The 26872-nt window shown below is 44.0% G+C and overlaps 1 protein-coding gene across 1 annotated transcript in view; it reads left to right on the top strand.

Moving 5' to 3' along the window:
- Positions 1-26872, top strand: part of LOC123759158 (Tetratricopeptide repeat protein 2) — an 87250-nt gene that overhangs the window by 26528 nt on the left and 33850 nt on the right. Inside the window, 2 exon segments of the mRNA XM_069324940.1 lie at positions 25277-25401; positions 25851-26039. Of these exon segments, the coding sequence (XP_069181041.1) occupies positions 25277-25401; positions 25851-26039 (314 nt within the window).

Below are 26872 nucleotides of genomic sequence, written 5' to 3'. Positions count from 1 at the left end.
ATTGGTGTGGGTGGCTGTGGGTTGGTGTTGGGGGAGGGGATTGGTGTGGGTGGCTGTGGGTTGGTGTTGGGGGGAGGGGGTTGGTGTGGGTGGCTGTGAGTTGGTGTTGGGGGAGGGGTTGGTGTGGGTGGCTGTGGTTTGGTGTTGGGGGGAGGGGGTTGGTGTGGGTGGCTGTGGGTTGGTGTGGGTGGCTGTGGGTTGGTGTGGGTGGCTGTGGTTTGGTGTTGGGGGGAGGGGGTTGGTGTGGGTGGCTGTGGTTTGGTGTTGGGGGGAGGGGGTTGGTGTGGGTGGCTGTGGGTTAGTGTTGGGGGAGGGGATTGGTGTGGGTGGCTGTGGGTTGGTGTTGGGGGGAGGGGATTGGTGTGGGTGGCTGTGGGTTAGTGTTGGGGGAGGGGATTGGTGTGGGTGGCTGTGGGTTGGTGTTTGGGGGAGGGGGTTGGTGTGGGTGGCTGTGAGTTGGTGTTGGGGGAGGGGTTGGTGTGGGTGGCTGTGGTTTGGTGTTGGGGGGAGGGGGTTGGTGTGGGTGGCTGTGGTTTGGTGTGGGTGGCTGTGGGTTGGTGTTGGGGGAGGGGGTTGGTGTGGGTGGCTGTGGTTTGGTGTTGGGGGGAGGGGGTTGGTGTGGGTGGCTGTGGTTTGGTGTTGGGGGGAGGGGATTGGTGTGGGTGGCTGTGGGTTGGTGTGGGTGGCTGTGGTTTGGTGTTGGGGGGAGGGGGTTGGTGTGGGTGGCTGTGGGTTGGTGTGGGTGGCTGTGGTTTGGTGTTGGGGGGAGGGGGTTGGTGTGGGTGGCTGTGGTTTGGTGTTGGGGGGAGGGGATTGGTGTGGGTGGCTGTGGGTTAGTGTTGGGGGAGGGGATTGGTGTGGGTGGCTGTGGGTTGGTGTTGGGGGGAGGAGGTTGGTGTGGGTGGCTGTGGGTTGGTGTTGGGGGGAGGGGGTTGGTGTGGGTGGCTGTGGTTTGGTGTTGGGGGAGGGGGTTGGTGTGGGTGGCTGTGGGTTGGTGTTGGGGGGAGGGGGTTGGTGTGGGTGGCTGTGGGTTGGTGTGGTCGGGATCATGTTGTAAACATTACGAACGTAACATTATAATTACAAGACGTTGGACCAGCCATGTGTTAATGGCTAATTGAAGTTCATATTACCAATTGTAAACTATATGTGTTGACATTGAGGAAAAAAGAAATAAAAATTCTGTTCTTGGAAATATTTCCATTTGATTTATACGGCTGTTGTTGATCATACTCGTCCAAGCGTCGTCATCCAGAGTTTTAAGAACATAAGAACAAAGATAACTGCAGAAGGCCTATTGGCCCATACGAGGCAGCTCCTATTTATAACCCCCCAATCCCACTCATATACATTTCGGTTGGCCAAAATTTTTAATACCTTCTTGTTTGATGGGATTCTGGGAGTTGTTCTACTCCCCAAGCCCGGCCCGAGGCCAGGCTTGACTTGTGAGATGATGTGGTTTAAGATTCAGCTACTGGGAACAAAACGTTCCAAGTAGTACGGGCTATGGTGAGCCCGTAGTGGACTTACCTGGCACAGGAGCGAGGTTGTAACTGCTTGTGAGATGTGGGGCGCGAGTCTGGAGTCAGATTCACGAAAGCACTTACGCAAGCACTTACGAACGTGTACATCTTTCCTAAATCTTTGACGGCTTTGTTTACATTTATTAAACAGTTTACAAGCATGAAAACTTTCCATTCAATTGTTGTTATTGTTATAAACAGCCTCCTGGTGCTTCGGAGCTCATTAACTGTTTAATAATGGTAAACAAAGCCGCCGAAGAGTGAGAAAAAATGTACAGGTTCGTAAGTGGTTTCGTGAATCTGGCTCCTGGACTAGTGGGAGGAGAGTGAGGTGTGAAGATGCCACCACTTACAGCCAGGCTACACAGGTGATGAGAGAACACCTTGAGGGTGGTGTTCAGCGAGGGCCAAGGTGCTCGTGTTGCGCAACATGTTGCAAGGCTTGACTTGGCAAGTTGTGCAGGCAGAGCACGGCGCTGGCAGTCTTGCACCACGCGCGGGGGGGGGGGGGGGTATCAAGGGAAAGCGCCAAGCCATTACGACTGTATAGCACTGGGAAGGGGTCAGGATAAGGATTTGGGATGAGACGGGGGGGAAGGAATGGTGCCCAACCACTTGGACGGTCGGGGATTGAACGTCAATATGCATGAAGCGAGACCGTCGCTCTACCGTCCAGCCCAAATGGTTGGGAGGGGGGGGGGGGGGGAGGGCACAGTTTGGTTTAAACTACACATGAGTGAAGGAGACAGCGCGCGCGCGCACACGCTTATATTCATATATACATGTGCGTATATATAATCTCCCCCCCCCCCTCCTCTCTCTCTCTCACGGGACCCGGATGCACATTTAAAACAAATGCTTTTAAGATTGTCAATAAACTTATTTCAATTTCAATTTAAGATTGTTTTAATTTGCCTGAGCTGTTGTCATTCATCTTGTTGAGTTGTTTGTTTTGACGCGAGACTCATCTTGATTGTGCTTTCAACCGATCCTTTGCTTAACCTACAGTGCTTGCTTGGTGTCTTGTTTGTGTCGTGGCCGTAATGAGGCGGGGCTGGTGGTTCACGCTTGTGCCTCACCTTTGTGCCAGCATGAGAGGTAATGACCCGCTGCTGCTGAACTGACCACCGTTACTGTCTCCTGTCTCGTACTCACCTAGTTGTGCTTGCGGGGGTTGAGCTTTAGCTCTTTGGTCCCTTTGGCTCGTGTCTGTCTCCGTTGTCACGTCTGTAAACTAGTGGGTATTGCTTTAAGGAAGTGTGAGTAGATTATACCCAAGCAAGGTTACACAGTTACAGAGAGACCATTATACAGCCCTGTACAGTATGGGTCACTACGGGGAAGCGAGTTTTCGCTCTTCATATTGGGCTTGGATTGGACTCGTCCAATCTCTTGACATGATTACATAATCATCTTGGGGTATTGGATGTGCGTATGCTGAATAATTTCGCCATTGTCACACGCTGTATCCTACTGCTTTCTCACACAGGCTTCCATGTTAAGATGGAGACTGACATATGGGTTCTCATGTGGCTTAAAGACTCGATACTGAGACATGTAATATATCTGCTTTATGTCCATTGAGGGAGGACGGGGGGATTTTGGGGGCAGTGTGGTGGTGGGGGGAGGCTGCTGGGCTCTCGTGTGTTGACTTTTGTCCCTCCTAGTGAGGGGCCTCTCACTGTGGCTCCTCTTGTGCTTGGTGCTGGTGGTTGCTCTATATTGGTGCACTTGAGAGAGAGGTTATTGGGTTGGTCGTGTCAGCTGACCTAACCTCTAAGATATTGCTTGATTTTAATTGTTGACGCCGGAGGCTGCTAGTTTATTGTGCACCCCATACTCATCCTGTGAGCGGTAGTTTATTGTGCACCCCATACTCATCCTGTGAGCGGTAGTTTATTGTGCACCCCATACTCATCCTGTGAGCGGTAGTTTATTGTGCACCCCATACTCATCCTGTGAGCGGTAGTTTATTGTGCACCCCATACTCATCCTGTGAGCGGTAGTTTATTGTGCACCCCATACTCATCCTGTGAGCGGTAGCGCAAAAAGCATTACAGAGGGCACAAAAGGTCTTTATCAGACCTCATCTTAGATTATTACATAAACAATTTCATCTATCCTTCACACCTTATAGTTAAAATGTCAGCTAGTTACAGAGAATGTTCGATTTCAAGAGCTATATATTTACAGTAAGTCTTATACATTAATGGTAGGTCTTATCGCTAATACATAATTGTTTGACCAATGGAGTTGCTCTGTCGCCTCATCCTTGGCTCTCACTCTTAACAAGTTCCTACTTGTTTAAGCCTCTAAGAAGATTTTTCTCCTCGTTGCTCTATCCTTCGCCAACGTGCATGCCAAACTACTTGTGTAAAGGAGGAATGTATATGTTTATCTCTCAATGTTCTCCTCGTTGCTCTATCCTTCGCCAACGTGCATACCAAACTACTTGTGTAAAGGAGGAATGTATATGTTTATCTCTCAATGTTCGGTAATATGTTTGTGATGTGTGTATGTATTAACACGATGTACTGAACGGGGTGAGAATAGCTTGAGCTACCTCATCCCTTTGTGTGTATTTTACCTCGATAAACTTATTTCAATTTCGCCAATGTGCAATGGGCACCCCCCCCCCCGGTCCCAATGGTTTTCTCGACACCTTTCATGTCCAGTGTGTGTAAAGCATTGTGAAGACTTATTGTTATCTTAGCCAAGCTCTGTTTTCATTTTCTCAAGTTATCGCGAAAGCATATCGTGTTTTGAGTAAAAGAAACAAATTAATGTTCTTAAATGTGTTCGTAATTGTCTCTCGACTGCATTTCATGTTTCGCTAATCGTGGCCTTGTTTATGTAACCACATGGCTGTCTTAACTGGTGCCTTCCATACTGTGGTGGTCACACCACCATGTTCACTACCATAGTCACAGGTCACAGTGCTGTTGACAGGGGGGGGGGGGCGGTGGCTGAGTGGACAGCACGCTGGGCACGCAATCCTGTTGTCTGGAGTTCGATTCCCTGGCACTGGTGAGAAACAGTGGGCAGATTTTCTTTTCACCCTGATGCCCCTGTTACCTAGCAGTAAATATGCAGGTGATGAGTCACAATAACGTGGCTGAAGTATGTTGGCCAGACCACACACTAGAAGTTGAAGGGACGACGACGTTTCGGTCCGTCCTGGACCATTCTCAAGTCGATTGTGATGAGGAGGTAGAGACAGGCAATAAATAGGCAAGAGAGAGCTGAGGAGGAAAGTCAGGTGTAGGGGATAGTAGTAATGAGAACTGCAGAAGGCCTGTTGGCCCACACGAGGCAGCTCCTATTATAACCACCGAAGGAGAAGTAATAGGAATAAGAAGAGGATAGCAAGGGAGCGTAGGAGATGACAATGAACAGGAAAAGGGGAGAAGAGAGAAAGAAAAGGAAAGAGAAAGAAAGATAAATGGCAGGGGAAAGCTTATGTTAAGTCACGTTTGTTAGAAAGATTAGAGCATTTGAGTATATACTGTGAAAGGGAAGAGTCCACAGCAACAAAGCCAGGACTCAAGTTCATGTTGGGTACATGTTGTGTATAAGAGCCGATTCTACAAGACGGCGTCTGTGTAGAGTAGAGGCAGGAAAGATTATTTTGGAGGAAGACCAATCAATGGGATGATAAATAGCAGTAAATAGGTACCTGGGAGTTGCAGCTCTTACGGGCTGCTTTGTGTGTGGGGGGGGGGAATTAGTAGTTAGTAACAGTTGATTGATTGACAGTTGAGAGGTGGGCCGAATGAGCAGAGCTCAACTTCCTTTAACTAAGGGAGCTCCTTAGTTAAACGTCCCTGGAAAACATAATAGTAAGGAGAGACATGATTGCTACCTACAAAGTTCTCAGGCAAATTGACAGGATGGACAGTCTTTAGCACGGGTGGAACACGAACGGGGGGACATAGATGGAAATTTAATACCCAAATGAGCCACAGAGACATTAGAAAGACTTTTTTACGGTGTCAGAGTAGTTAACAGATGAAATGCATTAGGCAGTGATGTGGTGGAGGCTGACTCCATACACAGTTTCAAATGTAGATATGATAGAGCCCAATAGGCTCAAGAATTTGTATACCAATTGATTGACAGTTGAGAGGCGGGACCAAAGAGTCAGAGCTCAATCACAACTAGGTGAGTACACCCGTGAGGTCACAGTACTCACCTAGTTGTGCTTGCGGGGGTTGAGCTCTGGCTCTTTGGTCCGCCTCTCAACCGTCAATCAACAGTGTGGTCAATTGTGTGGTAGATTGCTTGTGTTAAACTAAGCTTGACATTATTCATTACTAGGGGACTCCGGCTGTGCCCGGGTCGCCCCCACCCTTCCCCATTCCCCCCTTTCCTTTTCCTTTCTGGCTCTTCATTCCCCCCCCTCTCTCTCTAACTTTCTCTCACAAGATCACCCCCTTTCTCTTTCCTCCTCTCTTTCTCCTCTCCCTTCCTCCTCCTGTTTTCCTCCTCCGCCTCTCCCCGCCACCCCCACCCCGTCTCCACCTTTCTCCACCAACATCCTCCCCTCCTCTGCTTGCCTGCCTGAGTGGGTCTTGCCCCTTTCTCTTTTCTCTTTAAACATCCTGCCTTTCCCCTTCTCAATTTGTTGTATTGCCACATTTAGGTACACGTGCCTGTGTGTTGGTAGCCTAGAGTACATGAGAGTACACAGTGTGTGTCAAGAACTAGCTACGTGATGCTATAAGTTCTATCAGAAAATATAAAGAACCCGAGGAACTCTTCCAGCCACCTTTCACCGATTATATGAGAGGTGGGGGGAGGGGGTAAATTATAGGTCGGACTCCATCTTAATAGGATCAATAATACTGACCCCTGACCAACCTATGTCCATCCCGTACACCAGACCATTCACGTTGCAAAGTTTGGGTGAGGCAAGCCTCTAGTGTCTGGCCTCCAACCTTAGACACAGACATTCTCACTTAGATACAAATGGACTGGCTTTGTATTACTGTTGCTGTAAAAGAGCGGCACTCGGAGCTCAAAAGACATGTTTTGGACTTGTGTGAGTTAAATAATGTACTATAGTACATTGTTTAGTTATCTTTCATACACATTTAGGATATCGGCTTATCTGTGATTTCTGTGAAGAACGAGACAAATTAACGGAGAATTCCATTGGGGTGAGGCTCTTACGTTGGTGGCTTACATCCCAAGACGATGAGCGTGTTGAGTCCCGTCTTGGGTGTTGAGAGAGGAGCAGCAGCAGGTGTGTGGAGCACCCCGCCCGCCTCCTCATCAGTGCCACACATCCAACGTTCCCTTCACCTGTAAACACACGTCTATATGACGCGTGCTGCCCCTATACAGTAGACGTCATGCGCTGTTTCACCCCCGTTTGAGGTGAAACAGCGCATGAAACGGCTTGCAATATGAGCAGCTGGTGTTGACACCGCGTGTGCGTGTGTGTATTATATATATATATATATATATATATATATATATATATATATATATATATATATATTATATAATTATATATATATTATATAATTATATATATATTATATAATTATATATATATTATATAATTATATATATATTATATAATTATATATATATTATATAATTATATATATATTATATAATTATATATATATTATATAATTATATATATATATATTATATATATATATATATATATATATATATATATATATATATATATATATATATATATATATATATATTATATATATATAATACACACACACACACGTATATAAATGTTTGTGTGCGTGAGCGCATGTATGTGTACGTATGTATGCACAAATATACGCCAACTTAATGGAATTGAGTTGTATATATATATATATTGAGTGCACGTGGAATTGAGTGACTTAAGGCGCCGCGCCCGCCACCCCGAGGCCCTCTAGTGTTGCTGAGGAGCTCTCGTCTCGCTCTTGAGCCACCAACCAGTTTTTGCAGGCTTCTTGACACGTTGAGCGCCGGGTGGTGGCGTGAGGTCGGGCTCTAGCTCTCTGATCTTAGTCTAGAGTGGTGTACAAGGTTAATTGAGAACCTTTATTGAAAGATGATTCGTTTCCCCCCCCCCCCCTAGTTGTTAATCTTGGGTTTGTGTATATTGTTTGATACAGTTGTGTAAATCATGTGTAGTTATGTGTTTTATGTACAATTTTCTTTTGAAAAGCTTCATGTAATTGCTGTTTGTCATAGGTGAGGGCCTAATGCTGTTATGTACTGTTGTTGATGCCGCTGTGTTGGTTATTGATGTCGGAACTGCTGTCGTAATGGTGGCAGTAACGGAGACATGTTACAGCAGCAAATATACAGTATATAAAGACCCCCGGGCGCTGTCTACTCACTCGACGGGCTCACCATAGCCCGTGCTACATGGACACTTTGTTCTTAGTAGGAGCCGGTCGGCCGAGCAGACAGCACGCTGGACTTGTGATCCTGTGGTCCCGGGTTCGATCCCGGGCACCGACGAGAAACAATGGGCAGAGTTTCTTTCACCCTATGCCCCTGTTACCTAGCAGTAAAATAGGTACCTGAGTGTTAGTCAGCTGTCACGGGCTGCTTCCTGGGGGTGGAGGCCTGGTCGAGGACTGGGCCGCGGGGACACTAAAGCCCCGAAATCATCTCAAGATAACCTCAAGATAACCTTAGTAGCTAAATTTGAACAAGCAGCAGCTGTCACTCAGCGGCATCAACTGCTGCTGTTACGTTATCTGTAGGACACCTGCCCGAGGGCGTGAGGTCACAGGTCAGTTTTGCAGGTGATGCAAAGATAAATATAGTAGACATGATTGGGAAAATTAGATCGGAAGTCTGTATATTTAGACAACTGACTGTTGGAAAGGCGGAGCACAAGAGCTAACAACTCGATCCTTCAGTCTCAAATAGTCCCCCCCCCCCTCCCTCATACACACATACCCGGGGGGGGGGGGCTGTGGCTGAGTGGGCAGCGCTTGGGACTCGTAATCCTAGGGTCCGGGTTCGATTCCGGGCGATAGCGGAAAGAAATTGGCAGTTTCTTTCACCCTAATGCCCCTGTTACCTAGCAGTAAATAGGTACCTGGGAAGTTAGACAGCTGTTACGGGCTACCTAGGGGGGGGGGGGAATCACTTGATTAATTGACAGTTGAGAGCCGGGCCGAAAGAGCAGAGCTCAACCCCGCAAGCACAAATAGGTGAATACAGACAGACAGACAGAGCTGTATCCTTGTACTGTTGTACTCTTTACAACATACAGTTGTACTCTTTACAACATACAGTTGTACTCTTTACAACATACAGTTGTACTCTTTACAACATACAGCTGTACTCTTTACAACATACAGTTGTACTCTTTACAACATACAGTTGTACTCTTTACAACATACAGTTGTACTCTTTACAACATTCAGTTGTACTCTTTACAACATACAGTTGTACTTTACAACATACAGTTGTACGCTGTACAACATACAGTTGTACTCTTTACAACATACAGTTGTACTCTTTACAACATACAGTTGTACTCTTTACAACATACAGTTGTACGCTGTACAACATACAGTTGTACTCTTTACAACATACAGTTGTACTCTTTACAACATACAGTTGTACGCTTTACAACATACAGTTGTACGCTGTACAACATACAGTTGTACTCACAACAAGGCGCGTACAACCAGGCGAGTCCACACACCGCGTAAACAAACGGCCGTTGCTGCAGCTTACCAAATACCAACAACTTTTTTTGAGTTGGCACCCCTGCTAGTGATTCCATATGGCAGGTGCGTATAGTGCACTCTAGAGGCAGGCAAAGGCCAAGGTGTGGTGCCATGGTGCCTTGCTGATGCAACTAATGGCACTGTGCTGCAAGAGTGCCAGCAACCCATCACCTGATGCCCCTTGACATAAATCTGACTAAATGCATTCTTAGTGATGTGCCGTGTTGCACACCGTCATGATGGCCCCTGGAAGGGATCTATCTTGAGGTTATCTTGAATGATTTCGGGGCTTTAGTGTCCCCGCGGCCCGGTCCTCGACTAGGTCTCAACCCCCAGGAAGCAGCCCGTGACAGCTGACTAACACCCAGGTACCTATTTTACTGCTAAGTAACAGGGGCATAGGGTGAAGGAAACTCTGCCCATTGTTTCTCGCCGGCGCCCGGGATCGAACCCGGGACCACAGGATCACAAATCCAGCGTGCTGTCCGCTCGGCCGACCGGCTCCCCGGGATTGGTTATGGTTGTGTCAGGATGAAATAATTTCCCAAATTACCGGGTTGCGAGTGCAGTATGTGGAGACCGGTTGAGAAAGGTGTTACCCGTGCAGCGAGAGAGAGATTTGGGCCAGCCTAGCTAAGACAACATTGAGACGTGCAGGGCGACTCGACAGTGCTCTTGGGTTTTGCTTAGTGTTGTATTTAGTGCAGACATTGATTGTAACCATGATTTATATATATATATATATATATATATATATATATATATATATATATATATATATATATATATAATGTGCTTTAGCCTACAGTCTACCATGTGTATGTTCCTCTGTCCTGTGTGACGGTGAATACCAGCAATTATCCCCACTCTAATAAGACTCGACTGAATTCCTTAGATTAGGCAAAATTGAAGTTAAATGTAGTCAATAAAGATGTTAATAATAATAATAAGCCATATATATAATATTAATGTTGAGGTTGTCGATGGCGGTGGTGAGGCGCGGCGGGGTCCAGCTCCTCCCCCATCCCTGCTTCTACCTCCTCCTCCTCCCTCACCTCTTCTTCCCTACACTATCTTCTCTACTGCCTCCTCTTCTCTCCTTTCTCTACTCTCCTCTCTCCGTCACCAGCGCCCACCTGGGGAGGTGGTGGTGGATGGAGGCGGGGACGCAGGCGCCGCTCGCGGTGTCAGGAGTGTAGTGTGTGTCGCGGGGGAAGAGCATCAGTGTGTCCAGGGTGCGTCTCGCGCTCTCACGTGTCGCGCGGTGGACCTGCTCCCCCCTGGTGTGGTGGTGGAGGACCTGCTCCCCCCTGGTGTGGTGGTGGACCTGGCTCCCCCCTGGTGTGGTGGTGGACCTGGCTTCCCCTTGGTGAGGTGGTAGGGATTGATGTAAGAGGTTGAAACCCAACGAAACAAACTACAGTCAAGGGGATGAGATTTGAGTTCATTTGGATCCACCCGAGTCTGTCAAAAGAGAATTGAAACGAGACTCGTGGACCAATTTATCACATGATCCGCCCCTGTTATATAGTTTTACCGTCATCTTCCCCCCCGTCTTGGTCCGGTGGTGGGTCAAGTGCTCTTGCTGGTGGAGTACAGTACCGAAATATGGGGGAAAATCTTGCTATTGAAACGTCTGCCTCCGCGTCCTTTACCAAACCAAAAATGCCCCCATTTCCACTTAGGTGTATGGTAAAAAAGGAGTGGTTAGGGGTGCTATGGGGGGTGAAGGGGTACTAAGGGGGGGTGAGGGGGTTCTAAGGGGGTGCGCTTTACCAACACACTTGGGGTCAATAATCGTTTTTAAATATTTTAATTTCATGAATCTGATATGGAAAGAAATGATGCGGGAAAGAAAGGCAAGAAGGACAAACTAGTGTAAATATTACTGTAAAGCAACCCGTTCTCGCAAATTTAACAAGTCAATATTGACCTATTAAATATGTGCATAGGTGACATACTTAACATAATAGTTTCCCTTGAAAAGCTTCATAGAAAACACCGACCTTACCTAACCTACTTAGTATGTTAAGATAAGCATCTTATTGCTTCGTAATTACAATTATTACCTAACCTTACCTATAATAGGTTAAGTAACAATTGTAATTACGAAGCTATAAGATGCTTATTTTAACATACTAAGAAGGTTAGGTAAGGTCGGTGTTTTCTATGAAGCTTCTCAGGGGAAACTATTATGTTTAGTATGTCACCTATGCACGCAACTAATAAGTCAATATTGACTTATTAAATTTGCGAGAACGGGTTGTGTAAAGAGACATTGCACAGTGGGGGGAAAGATGAAATGAAGAAATATAAGGCCTAATAAATGTGAAGGTGTTAATGAGGACTGAGCTGGTGTAAGAGGTGGGAGGAGGATGATGGTGGGAGAGTGTGGGAGTGGTGGGAGGAGGAGAAGTAGACGACAACGTGGGCGGCCGAGACTGGACCCACCACCGCCCCCCGTCTCTCCCACCATGGACGGGAAGGCCTGCTACGCCTGGAGGAGCTCTACCAAGGACCCGGGTAAGTCACACCAACTGCCCACTGCTAAACTCACTTGGTCTGGACGGTAGAGCGACTGTCTCGCTTCACGCACGTCGGCGTTCAATCCCCGACCGTTCAAGTGGTTGGGCACCATTCCTCCACCCCCCCTCCATCCACCCGTCCCATCCCAAATCCTTATCCTGCGATGATTGATTGATGAAGATTAAGGCACCCAAAAGGTGGCACGGGCATGAATAGCCCGTAAGTGGTGGCCCTTTTGAGCCATTACCAGTATCAATAGATGATATTGGAGATCTGTGGAGGTGCGACTGCACCCTGCGTGACGGGAGATGTCTCCCGTCTTTATCCTGCGAACCCTTCCCTGTCCTATATAGTCATGGCTTGGCGCTTCGCCTGCTAGTTCTCTTCCCACTGGTAGGCTCGTGAGGACGAATATCCTTAACGACCATAATCTCATCTCTGACAGCCCTGAAACGTGGTGCGTTCAGACAATTCTTGCACTGTGTGACGGCGGTGAGTGGCTCCACACTGGTCAAGTGATGGCTGCCAGTTGGCACACACTTAGGAAGTGATGTGGTGGAGGCTGACTCCATACACAGTTTCAAGTATAGATATGACAGAGCCCGATAGGCTCAGGAATCTGTACACCTGTTGATTGACGGTTGAGAGGCGGGACCAAAGAGCCAGAGCTCAACCCCCGCAAACACAACTATGTGAGTACACTCCGACCAGTGGACGCAAGAACACAAATATAGCATAAGGACAGGTTAAGGGTCGAATGCATTGTTTGTTCACTTGTGAGATTATAATAAATCGACTTATTCGTGCAAAATTGTTGAACATAAATCTGTTAGTGAAATAAATGTAAATTAAGTCTTCTTGTATAAAAGCTATGAATTTAGACAATATAAGGCCAGGATTGTGTAAATTAATAGTTTCATAATTTGTAAGATTTACCGTAAAAAAATAAAATTATGTAAATGTGAACACAAGGGTTGAGGCCTGACGGCTGAGTGAACAGCGCTCAGGATTGGTAATCCTAAGGTCCAGGTTCGGTCTCCGATGCAGGCGGAAACAAATGGGCAAAGTTTATTTCACTCTTATACTTTTGTTCACTCAGCAGTAAATAGGTACCTGGGAGTTACAGCTACTACGGGCTGCTTCCTTGAGGGGGGGGGGGGGGGTTGTAACAAAAAGGAGGCCTGGTCGAGGACCGGGCTGCGGGGACGCTAAACCCTGAAATCATCTCAAGATAACCAAGATAAGGAGTGAAAGTGCAAAAAGACACACTCATTGTAAGAGTCAAGTCACTTGCTTCTGTTATTAGGTATGTGTGTACTCATGTGTTATGGCTATATAACACCCCCCCCCCCCATCCGCATATTATCCACTCCATGGTACATGAAAATGTGTTAATACACCAAAGGTCTCAGGTTAGTTTCAATTTTCTCTTCAGTGAAGAGACATGTGCCTAACTGAGCCACGTGTTTTTATGATTATTCTTGCACACCTTACATGTGTCTGTATGAAAGTTTGAGCATGTTTGTGTCATCTGATCAAAATGAATCATTGGTGGGAGGGGGTATGGGTATGGCCAGTCAGGAGTCGGCTGCAGAGCCACACCAAGAAATATCGGCATTTATAGTAAACTTAACCTTCCCTCTGATTTTCATGAAGTCAGCTCTGAAATCGGTGAAGTGTTATCAGTAGAGTTTACCATTTTTTGTCAGTGCTTCATAATATGTAGATTAAAGTTTTGTGAGAGAGTACATGGTCAGAGACTAAACTGTGGGGACGTTGATCTCCGAAATCAACGCAAGGGAACCACAAGGTAAGGGTGGGTTGGTGAGAGAGTGGGATGGGTGAATGTCAGTCTGTCTATTCAAGGTTGGGGGCCAGATGCTTGGGGATAGCCTCATCAAACTTTGCATGGTGACTAATGTAGGGCAAGAGATTAACATTGGAGGGGTAAGGGCCCATTGCCACCATTTAAAGACATTTGGCTCCCCATGGCAATCCCCGTATAAACAATTAAAGGTGGCATGTAGAGCCCCTAGAATTTCTTTATTGTACGATGGTGCAATCTTTAGGTGCCTGGGTTGGTTCAACCCAGGCTCTAGTTCATTCTGGCCATTGGGCGGACTCATTCACTGCCCAGGGGTACCCCACCTAATCTATGTATACAAGATTTCTGTTTCTGAGGTCAGACACGTTACCAGTCACCTGAGGGTGACTGGTAACGTGCGAGGGACATTATTGATGGATTGAGGGTCAGCCCCTTTCCCCCCTCCCCCTTTTTCCCCCCTCCCCCCTTTCCCCCCCCTCCCCCCTTTCCCCCCTTTCCCCCCCCTCCCCCCTTTCCCCCCCTCCCCCACCTTTCCCCATTTTACCCCTCCCCCCCTTTACCCCCTCCCCCCCTTTACCCCCTCCCCCCCTTTACTCCCTCCCCCCCTTTACCCCGTCCCCCCCCCTTTACCCCATCCCCCCGCTTTACCCCCTCCCCCCCGCTTTACCCCCTCCCCCCTTTACCCCCTCCCCCCCTTTACCCCCTCCCCCCTTTACCCCTCCCCCCATTACCCCCTCCCCCCCATTTACAGGGTTTTGACACCCATGGTGACCCCCCTCCACTCGTGCTTAAAGTCTATGGAGATGAAAAGTTAGTGGCAGGGTCCACAGAGTTTCATAATTGAAGTAACACATAAAACATGTAAATACTAGAGCAACCATGCAACATGCAAATCTGTGTTTCTATGAGTGGGAGGGAGGGGGGATAGGTTAGAGGGAGAGAGAGTGGGAGGGAGGGGGGGGTAGGTTAGAGGGAGAGAGAGTGGGAGGGATGGAGATGGATTTGTAGTAAATATAATTGAGATAAATTGATTTTGAGTCCGTACATTGGACAACTGTTGTGGCTAGAAAGGTGAGGCCTGCACGCACGCATGCAGAGAAAGATACCAGAGTGGCAGGAATGAATATGTCAGGATGAGAAGAGAGGCAGAAAGACAATACGAAAATGACATCGCAAGCAAGGCAAAGACCCAACCTAAATTGCTGCACAGCCACATCAGGAGAAAAACAACAGTACAAGAGCAGGTAATGAAATAAAGGATAGGGGCAGATGGATTCACTACAAACGACAAGGAAGTGTGTGAGGAACTGAATAAGAAATTCCAGGAGGTCTTCACCTTAGAGAAAGGAATAATTCCAGAGATAAGAGAGGGAATAGTTAACCAGGAACCACTAGAAGAGTTTGTGATTACCAGTGGAAAAGTAAGGAAGTTTTTACTAGAGTTGTATGTGACAAAGGCTATAGGGCCAGATGGAATCTCCCCTTGGATACTAAAGGAAGGAGCTGAAGCATTGTACCTGCCACTCTCCATAGTGTATAACAAATCACTGGCAACAGGGGAACTGCTAGGATTATGGAAAGCAGTTAATGTAGTCCCGATATACAAGAAAGGGGATAGACAGGAGGCACTGAACTACAGGCCAGTGTCCCTAACCTGCATACCATGCAAGCTGATGGAGAAGATTGTGCGAAGAAAGCTAGTGGAGCACCTGGAGCGAAAGAACTTAATCAAAATAACAGCATCAAAATGGGTTCAGGGATGGCAAGTCCTGCCTAACAGGGTTAATTGAATTCTATGACCAGGCAACAAAAATCAGGCAAGAGAGGGGGTGGGCAGACTGCATATTTTTGGATTGCCGGAAAGCCTTTGATACAGTACCACACAAGAGGCTAGTGAAAAAGCTGGAAATGCAGGCTGGAGTGAAAGGGAAGGTACTCCATTGGATAAGGGAGTACCTAAGCAACAGAAGAGAGCGAGTCACTGTGAGGGGTGAGGTCTCAGATTGGCGAGACGTCACAAGTGGAGTCCCGCAGGGGTCTGTCCTTGGACCTATACTGTTTTTGATAAATGTAAATGATCTCCCAGAGGGTATAGACTCGTTTCTCTCAATGTTTGCTGACGATGCAAAACTTATGAGGAGGATTGAAATAGAGGATGATGGTAGGAGGCTACAAGATGTAAAGTAATGAAACTAGGCAGTAGAAACAGGAGGCCAGACCCATCATACAGAATAGGAGATGAAGCACTTCATGAAACGGACAGAGAAAGATCTAGGAGTTGATATCTCACCAAACCTGTCTCCTGAAGCCCACATAAAAAGAATTACGTCTGCGGCGTATGTGAGGCTGGCTAACATCAGAACAGCCTTCAGGAACCTGTGTAAGGAATCATTCAGAATCTTGTATACCACATATTTTAGACCAATCCTGGAGTATGCGGCCCCAGCATGGAACCCGTACCTTGTCAAGCACAAGACGAAGATGGAAAAAGTTCAGAGGTATGCCACTAGATTAGTCCCAGAACTAAGAAGCATGAGTTACGAGGAAAGGCTGCGGGAAATGCACCTCATGACACTGGAAGGCAGAAGAGTAAGGGGAGACATGATCACTTCCTACAAAATCCTCAGGGAATTTGACAGGGGGTAGACAAGGATAAACTATTCGACACTGGAGGTACACGAGCAAGTGAACACAGGTGGAAACTGAGTACCCAAATGAGCCACAGAGACGTTAGAAAGAAGTTTTTCAGTGTCAGAGTAGTTAACAGATGAAATGCATTAGGCAGTGATGTGGTGGAGGCTGACTCCATACACAGTTTCAAATGTAGATATGATAGAGCCCAGTAGGCTCAGGAACCTGTACACCAGTTGATAGACAGTTGAGAGGCGGGACCAAAGAGCCAGAGCTCAACTCCTGCAAGCACAAATTAGTGCGTACACGCACGCACGCATGCACACGCATGCCCTCGCCTCGCGCCTCTCACAAGAGAGAGAGATATATAGATGCAGATACACAAGAGATATAGATAGATGCAGATACACAAGAGATATAGATAGATGCAGATACACAAGAGATATAGATAGATGCAGATACACAAGAGATATAGATAGATGCAGATACACAAGAGATATAGATAGATGCAGGTGCACAAGAGATATAGATAGATGCAGGTGCACAAGAGATATAGATAGATGCAGGTGCACAAGAGATATAGATAGATGCAGGTGCACAAGAGATATAGATAGATGCAGGTGCACAAGAGATATAGATAGATGCAGGTGCACAAGAGATATAGATAGATGCAGGTGCACAAGAGATATAGATAGATGCAGGTGCACAAGAGATATAGATAGATGCAGGTGCACAAGAGATATAGATATATGCAGGTGCACAAGAGATATAGATAGATGCAGGTGCACAAGAGATATAGATAGATGCAGGTGCACAAGAGATATAGATAGATGCAGGTGCACAAGAGATATAGATAGATGCAGGTGCACAAGAGATATAGATAGATGCAGGTGCACAAGAGATATAGATAGATGCAGGTGCACAAGAGATATAGATAGATGCAGGTGCACAAGAGATATAGATAGATGCAGGTGCACAAGAGATATAGATAGATGCAGGTGCACAAGAGATATAGATAGATGCAGGTGCACAAGAGATATAGATAGATGCAGGTGCACAAGAGATATAGATAGATGCAGGTGCACAAGAGATATAGATAGATGCAGGTGCACAAGAGATATAGATAGATGCAGGTGCACAAGAGATATAGATAGATGCAGGTGCACAAGAGATATAGATAGATGCAGGTGCACAAGAGATATAGATAGATGCAGGTGCACAAGAGATATAGATAGATGCAGATACACACACAGAGGACAGACATACACAGGGTAACCAGCCGTACCTGGATGTCTGTCTAGTTATATTCCTCCATACCTTCCCTCGGTGAATAATTAAATTCCCAACCCTTCCTTCTGTGAATAATGAGATCATCATTCCTCCCCTGTAGGCTAATGTTTTTAACCCGTTTCCATAATGCTGTCTGTACAGATGCAATCATCCGCCTTTCTCGTTCACGTTGACCACCCCTCTGCCTGTGCATTATTGGTGTGCACCTGGTTATGCCTGCCTGCTGCCTCCTTCCTTGCTGTCCTTACTGGCTGCTACTCTTTCTGTATCTCTTGATCTCTGGGTGGCTCCACTCCACAGCTGAACAGGTGTTGCAAAGTTTATGGCTGGCTTGAAGGTTGCTCATTATTCATTTAGTTCTTACATGCCTCACTAACATGTATGGACAGTAGATCTGCGCGGGAGGTCTCGAATCAAAGAGGAGGAGAATTCAGCAAATTTAATTTCAATAACAAACAGATAAACTGGGAACAAATAAACCAAGCCCTCACAGAAACATGCTGGGAAAGACAGCTAGATAATGCAAACTTAAACCTGATGCCTTAGGAAAATAGGCACAGTAGCACTAGAAATAAATGCAAGTCACATACCACTAAGGAGAAGAGAAAAATATGCAAACTGTAATGAGAATGGCATGCCCTCTGCAGACAACGAAAACAAATTGCAGAACATCTTAAATGCTCCACTCCATTTCAAGAACAACGAACAAGGCTATGCATAGAAATAGAAATGATTGAGCTACGTTTGCAAGAATCAAATAAAATCCAGGAGAAACAGAGAACAAAAGGTCGTAAGTGAAATGGAAGAGAACCCAAATTTTATTTTCTCCTATGCCGAATGTAGCAGAAAACTACATCTTGCATTGGGCTCTTGTGCAAGAGTGATGGAACCTTCACAGATGACAGCAAAGAAATGAGTGAAACACTGAGGTTACAGTACAGTTGTGTTTTCAGTGAACCCCTGAACATATTGCAGATCAATGATCCAAATGAATTCTTTGTAACACCAGCAATGAGCCATATATCATATTACCCCTGACCCCACTCGACTCTGTAACCGTAGACAGCATGCCCATGCACTCTGCACTAGACTCAGACTCCTGAAATTTTATGTTCATCAAGAGACCACTATCACAGGTCTTAAACATCTTTTGGAGATGGAGGCTAGATACTGGTATTATTCCTGACATAATTGAAACAGCAGAGATCATGCCACTTCACAAAGGAGGAAGTAAAGCCGATGCAAAAATAGAGCTGGCCGACATAACTGGCATAACTGGCCGACCTCTCGCAGTGTTCAAAAGACAACACTGTCTTTTGAACACTGACAAGCACCTTCAAAGGATCAACCAGACTGTGACTCGTATGTTAGGCAGTGATCAGCTGCATAAAATAGCCTGGTGGATCAGACCAGCAACCAGAAAGCTGGTCAACTGTACTGTACTGGGTTGCCCAATTGTACTGGGCAATAACCTCATGATGATGACATTGGGGTTTGTCTACTCTCAAGTATTTCTTCTTTTCTGTTGCAAGAAAATATCTCTTTCTATTATACTGATGTCCATGCAGTACAAGTCTTTTCTTTCCCGTTCCTCTATTCATAACTTTGCTTTTGATTTAGTCTGAGGGTAATTTTTCTGACCGTTTCCAATAGGTACTCTTATTGTAATCCACAAGTTAGGACGGAATATTAGCTAGAGAATCACTACAATACTAAACATATGATGAGTAGAAGTACATGTAGTATTCAGACTGTGGTCATACATCAAGGTAAGGTCAAGGAATTAAAACAGCAGCTGCTTGCCCAAAATGTATGTACCAGCCAAGAGAGGACAAAGGGTGACCTCGGGTTTCTAGGAAGGTGACCTACGGTTAATCGGATTACATACCCTCCTTGGGAGGCGGGGTGTAATTGTTAAAGCTATGGCTAGCTGAGGATAGTCTGTTGGGAGAAGTGGTTCAGGCAAGTCTTCCTTGTTCCCGTCTGTGGCAGCAATGAAGTGGAACTGACAATATGTGGGAACTTGATGTGATCTTGTTGATCAAGTCAAGCTTGCAGTATGTGAATATTGAATGGAAGACTAACTGAGGTGTGTAGTGATGATTTTCTAGCTAATATTCCCACCTAACTTGTGGATTACAACACACTCACCAGCTTTAGCCCTTGAAGATATATCGGCTTGCTTTTCCAGTGTAAGTAGGAGTCTGTTGTACAAGACTACAGTATCAAATACTTTTGACAGTTAAGGAATATGCAGTCCTTCTCTTCCTCTCTTGTTTGATGTGTCATCTTGTTGAAGAACTCTTAGTAAGTTTGCAGAGCAGTATTTTCCTTCACTAAATCTATGCTGGTGTTTGTAGATCAAATTTAGCCTCTCTGGAGTTGTGTGAGGCTCGTTCAGATTAGTCTTAGTTGCTTGCCGAGGATTCTTGGTAGTAAAACTGGTTTGTCGTTCACTAGTTCTTGTTGTTTCCACTTTGTATATACAGTATTTGCATTTGATTAGCTATTTTCCAACAGTCTGAAAGCTCTCAATTTTTCAGAGGAATTTAATATTAAAGCATGGAGATTGAACAGTTCTATAGTCATTTTTTTAGTATTCTTGGTGATATTTTTGGTGTTTGTCCCATTCCTGTGACAAAAATTTGTCACAGGAATGGTCCTTATTTTTTCTTGTCATTACTATTTCAACACTTCTTTAATGTGGGTGTTGTTGTGCTGTTTGGGCTCTAATGTTAGGTACTTCATATATTGTAGTATGTCCTATGTCCCTCCCTACCTCTCTCTCTCTTTATGTAATCTGATCAGCAGGGCATTCACTGTGTGGTGGTAGTGGGAAGGCAAATTGCACATACCTGGAGAGGGGTTTCGAGAGTTTTTCTACTTTCGAGCCCAGCCTGAGACCAGGCTCGATTTGTGATGACTTGGTCCAACAGGCTGTTGCTTGGAGTGGTTTGCAGGCCCACATATCCACTACAGTCTGGTTGGTCTGGCACTTGCAAGAACCTATCCAAATGCCTCTTTAATATATCTACCTTTGTTCCGGCAATATTTCTAATGCTCACTGTGAGAATGTTGAACAGCCATGGACCCCTGATGTTAAGACAGTGCTCTCTGATTGTGCCTATGACACCTCTACTCCTCAGTGGTTCTATTCTGCATTTCCTTCCGTATCTTTTGCTCCAATATGTTATTCTACTGTGCAAATTTAGGACCTGGCCCTCCAATATCTTCCATACATATATTATTTGCCACCTTTCTCGTCTCCATTTTGAGATCTTTGAGACTGTCCCAATAATTCAGATGCTTTATCATTTCTGTGTGCCGTATATGTTCTCTGTATTCCCTCTAATTCAGAAATCTCTCCTGCACTGAAAGGAGAAGTGAGTACCGAGCAATACTCAAGACTGGGCAGCACCAGTGATTTAAATACAGTAGTGTTATCATTGCTGTGGGATCCTTGGATGTGAACGTCACACTCTGCATTCTGTTCTGCAAAGTTGAAAATCAAATGCCCCACTTTACCCGTTTCCCGTTGGGTTCATGGGCATGGGTTCCTATTGATCTCATTTTATGGGCTATCACTCCATGGTCACATTTGTTGAATACCTATGCAGAATCTGTGTATACAATACTGGTATCTGCATTTTGCTTTTCCTCTAAGGCTTCTGTGATTCTGTCATAGTGGTTGAGTGACTGTGACAGATGGGATCTTCCCGCTCTAAATCCATGGTGTCCTGGGTTGTTAAGTTAATTATTTTCCATAAAACTGAAAATTTGATTCCTAATCACTTTTTCAAATCTCTTATTGTGTGTGATGTTAGTGCAACTGGTCAACAATTTTTTTTGCCAAAGCTTTGCTACAGTACCTCCCTTGGGCAGAGGAGATATATCTGCTTATTTAAGTGCTGCTGGTATCTACCCAGTAACCAGGCTCTTTCTCCATATTACGCTGAGTGCTCATGCTACTGGTACTTTACATTTATTAATGAATATTGAATTCCATGAGTTGAGCCCAGGAGCTGAGTGCATGGGCATGTTGTCAATTTCTTTTTCAAAGTCTTCTGAGTTTGTGTTAATATCGGCTATATTATCTGGAGCTTGGATGTCATTCATAAAGAAACTGTCTGGATCCTCAACTTTCATGTTGTTTATTAGGTGTTAAACATAGCCTCATACTGGCCTTCTAGAATTTCACTAATTTCTTTGTTGTCCTCTATGTACAAACCTTCGGTTGTAATTAAAGGTCCAATACCATTGGAGGTTTTTGATTTGATTTTGCATGTGTGGAAAAAATATTTTGGATTTTTCCTTATTTCTTGTATAGCTTTGTTCCAATTCCATGTCCTCAGTCGTATGATCACTTCCGTGTCTGCTCTTTTTCTTCAATCTCTGTTTAGAATTATTTTCCTTGCTTGTGATAATCGTGTCTGTTCAAGGAGTATTTTTGGGATTTTTTTCCTTATGTACAGTCGTCTGCTTTCTCTTTCTAGAGTGGTCCTCTTTCTGACCCTCCTCACAGGCACCTGCTTCAAGCAGACTTTGTATGCTTCGGCTGTCAGTTGGGCTATAAAACTGTGTGGGAGTTTTGTCGCTTAAGACTGTTTCCCGCTAATGTGATGTTCCTTGTGGTGGTGGATGATGCAGTGCTTCCTGTGTTTACCTTACTACTCATTCACAAATTTTCTCGCCACACACAGGCTTGCGTCTGCTCCTCTGTTCGATCAGCAGCCCCCCCCCCTCCTCTTCCTCGTCCATGCAATAATGTGTTGCCATCCTTCACCAACATGCATACCTGTGTGTGCTCACCTAGATGTGTTTGTAGGAGTTAATATTCAGCTTCTAAGCTTCACTCTTCCTGTCAGTGGTCAGTTAGTGCAATGACTTGTGTTCCTTATTGTTCTGTACTGTATTTTTAAAAGTATTGACTGAATTCCTGTGGGTACGCACTTCTTTTTCTACTGCTATTCACCTTTAGTATTTCCCCTCTTGTGTCTTCTTTCTTTAAGGGTTTCTATACAGGTTCTTGCCTAATTGTGCATGCAAGGGCTGAGCTTTAGCTCTTTGGTCCAGACTCTCATCCTTCAGTCAACTGGTGTACAGGTTTCCTAGTGTATTGGGCTCTGTCATATCTATATTTGAATAGGTAGAATTTGTGCCTACCACTGAACTAATTAATACATTTAATTTGTTCATTACTGACACTGACTTTTTTTCCCAGTGTCTGACTCGTATGGTACTTTGTACCCCACCTGTGTTCTCTTGTTTGTGTACCACCCATCCCAAATAATGTCCCTGTCTGCCATCTCGACGCTGTAACAAGTCTGGTGATATACCTCTAATTTATTCAGCTTCGTCCTTTGTTAAACAAGATAAGAACTGCACACTAGTATGATTCTTTTATGTTTATTTTGACAACCTATTGTGATTGATTGATTGATAGGTCTGTAAGGTGCTATGTATAACACATTTTGTCTACTTGATTCCTCACCTTAGTCCTGTTTGGAACACATTCTTTTTCGTTGGAAAGGGGGGGGGGGGGATTATGGAAGGTTGCACTTATTGTGGCATTTTTGGGTTGTCCCCCCCCCATGGTTCGGTCTATGACGAGGCCCTCTTGTCAAGTCTTAGTCAAGTTGTTTGTGCTTACAGATCATAATCCAACATAGCCACTGCAGCCTGATTGATCAAATATTCTTTGGGGGATGTTTAGCAGCTCCCTCTTGCATTATTTTGGGTCTGCTGGTACAGTAATTACCCTTACTTTGAAACGGAGGTGGTTGACATTGAGTGCTCTTATAGTTATTACATTTGTATGGTTTAATTGGGCTGTGGTGCAGTCCTCCATTGCTTCCTGGTCTTGAAGAATTATTTCCATGTGCAGAGAATGTAAACCTAACCTTAGGGCAGATGAATATTGTGTTTATAAGGTGCCAGTTGACTCCTCCTCCTCACGGTGCCAAAGAAATTTTCAGTTGACCACTTAATGGTGGCAGTGAGGCAGCCAGATGTACTCATTTTGGTTCATTCTATTTTTATGGTTAAAATTTTAGTGATAATTTTGACACTGATAATAATTTCAATATCTTCATCAAGTTCAGTTAACAGAAAATTAATAGGAAAAATTGTTACTTCTGTGCCATTTGAATAAACAGTATTGCACAGTACTGCACTCTGATATTCAAGATAAAAATTAACATCTGTAGTCTTCTAATGTGGCTGGTTTACATACTGTAGTAAGATTCTAAGGAGGACAATATTTAAAAAAAAAATTCTGTACTATGATTCTCCTAAGAATTACAGCGTAGTTACACGCCATTGGTCCTTCGCCAAGTTTAAAAACTTTTACTTCATCACTGTTGACACATTTCTTCATAATTGTAGATAAATACATACTGTACCATAGGTTTATGTTCCTTAGCGATTTGAGGTGGAATGTTGCTGAGCATTCAATAACCAGCAGTACAATATATACTGTACAGGAATCCTCAGTTGGTGAATAGTCCTTGTATAGAGTAAACTCCGACTCGCTTTGTTAGGATTGGTAAAATATTATTCAGTCTGTTAAACGTTAAACAAAATAATTTATGAATATTGAAAAGCTGCATTGGAAGAATAAGAAAATTGAGTCATGCTCTTCCTCACCAAGGGATACAAAAAAATCATTAGCCTTTCAGAGAAGTGGGCTCTATAGAAATGACTAGGTTGGAGGAGATCGAAGTGGGGAGGCGACAATAATGGTGGCGGGCAGGCAACCGTGGGAACCGTCACCTGCACATAACCAACAGGGAAGACCAAGCCGTTACTACACTCTACAACCGTCTGGGATAACATTAAGGCAAAATATTAGCATGGGTGACAGCTGATTGATTTAAGTTATCAGAGTGGCAAGACATTAATAGTACAGTACAATCAGTTTCAGGCACTATTCCACTCCTGATTTATGTGAATGATCTCATGGAAAATTATGTGGATGTAAGAGGGAAATTCAGGACTATCTTGACAGAATGGTCCAAAAAGTGATAAATGAAGTTAGTCCAGTAAATACAAATTTATGAAAATGGGTGCTTGGGACAGAAGCCAAACATTAGATATCAAACTGGAGGGAAAACAGCCACCACACGAACTTCGAGCATGGGCGGCACATGAACTACTTTTTTAACATTCTTATGCTATAGTACATAGGCCTGTACTGTACTGGCCTTAAGTATAATACATATATGTAATGTATTAGGCTTAGAAATGTTTAAGTTTAGTATTTAGCTTTATTGATTCTTCACTATCAAATTAAAAGTACAAAAAAATTGAACTTTTTGGTGGTCCATTAATACAAATTAGTACTTTTGAGCAAATAGTTATTTTAATTAAGTACTATCATTCCAGAAGGGTTGGTTGCATCAATAGTTAAAAATGTGGACTATTTTCTGCACTGTGTGTATTTTATACATTGCATCCAGAATTACTAGATACAGTACCATTGTTTTTGGAGGATAATAAAATCAAGAATTATCTGGAAGCCAATTTTTGTTCCCCAGATCATGGGTTCAATCAAATTAATATTCATGGAATCAAGACTTCCAGTCTGTATGTGGAAATGGTTGACTGACAATTGTATGTGGAACAGTTTAATTGTCAATTGATAATAACCAAAATGTTACTAATTTGAACATGATTAACTAATTAGGTTGGTAAGTAACATGTGTGGTTTGAATTTTGTAACTTAATTTGTGTTAGTTTCTCATGAATTTTCACTCTCGTTCCAACAGACCTGTGTCCAGATTGTGCGGCTTACTTTAGCAATCGGTCAGCATGTTACATGATGCTTGGCAAGTATTATGAAGCTCTCAATGATGCCAGAGAAGCTGTGCGTTTAGACACATCCTTTGTAAAGGTAAGAATGGTCAAGCAGTGGGAAATAAATAAATAAGGAAAAAGAGAGGCAGTAATCATCTAGATGCTAAATGTTCAGAAATTTATTAATTTAGGCCCATACTAATACAGTATCAAATATAGTTGGCCTTCATGTCCAGAAGTTGTTTATACATTTTACAATAATTGTCTTTGAAGGGACATCTTTATAGTGTAAATGATTGCAGTATCATAATTTAGTGTTTCACACTGTCATTAGTTATTGTTTTATTGACAGAAGAATGACACATTTAATGTTCATGATTCACTAACAAAATATAAGTGTGGCTTGATGCTGTCTCAATATAATTGTGTTATTTTGCTGTGCTTGGTGTGTGTTTCTTGATGCTTTCAAAAAATTCAAAACAAAACTTTTAACAGATTTATTGTTGAAAATAGTCTGAATTTGGATACCTTGCTTTTATTTTTCAGGGCTACCTTCGTGTTGCAAAGTGTAATATAGCCCTTGGTGATGCCACTGCAGCACTCTCAGTCCTGCGACAAGCAAACGAACTAGAACCCAACAATAAGGCCCTACGAGAGGAGACAAGTAAAGCCCAGAGCCTCGTTCGATGCCAAGAAGAAGTGGTCAAGGCAACAGCCAAGGCTGACTACAGAACAGTAAGTGAAGACTCGTTAATTTGAACTGACCATAGACTATTGCCACTTACAATTTTAGGCATTAGTGTTTATCTACTGTATAATATAGTGCTTCCTCTAAAATCTGGAATCATAGTTTTGTTTAATTATACTTAAAGGATTTCTCACAATGCAAATTATTTATCTCGTTTTCATTTCTCTCAAAATCATTAACAAATGCAGTAAAAGCAATATTAAATGAATTACCATTCATATCCTAATTTTTCCTACACTATATGCATAAATTTCCTCTACCATTGAAGTATCTTATGAACTTGTTCCAATCAATATTTAATGAGATTGTTCCATAACCATTTTCAGAGTATTATTTATGGCACCTCGGCTGGCATCACTGACCTACACTTAATGATGATAAATGCACAGGAATATAATGAATTCCAACTAAATATGATTTGCAGGATCATATTACTTTATATTTTTATAATTTGCAGGATATTACTTTACCAGTTATTCAGATTTCTTATCATATTCTCCTGGAATAAAGTTTTATTTTTATTTTTTTTATAACAAATCTGAATTCTTTGAAGTGGCCAAATTTGGTTTGTCAGTTTAGACGGAGCTGTTATGTTGATCTGGATTTTTGAAAGAGCACTGTGTTGAACAGAGTATTAGAACTTTGTATGCTATCACTTACAGATAGCCTGAGGAGCTATATACAGTACAGAATAACAAATATCTTTCATTGTACGCTAATTAGACGAGTCAATTCTGGGTCCTAATCTGTATACACATCTTATCCTGTGCTGTGCTGGCCTACCCATCACCAGGACGAGAATCCTTTGTGCTCATAGAGG

This window comes from Procambarus clarkii, chromosome 15 (assembly GCF_040958095.1).
Source record: "Procambarus clarkii isolate CNS0578487 chromosome 15, FALCON_Pclarkii_2.0, whole genome shotgun sequence".
Classification (NCBI taxonomy): domain Eukaryota; kingdom Metazoa; phylum Arthropoda; class Malacostraca; order Decapoda; family Cambaridae; genus Procambarus; species Procambarus clarkii.
Note: the sequence above shows the minus strand (reverse complement) of the source record. Positions and strands in the feature narration are given on the sequence as shown.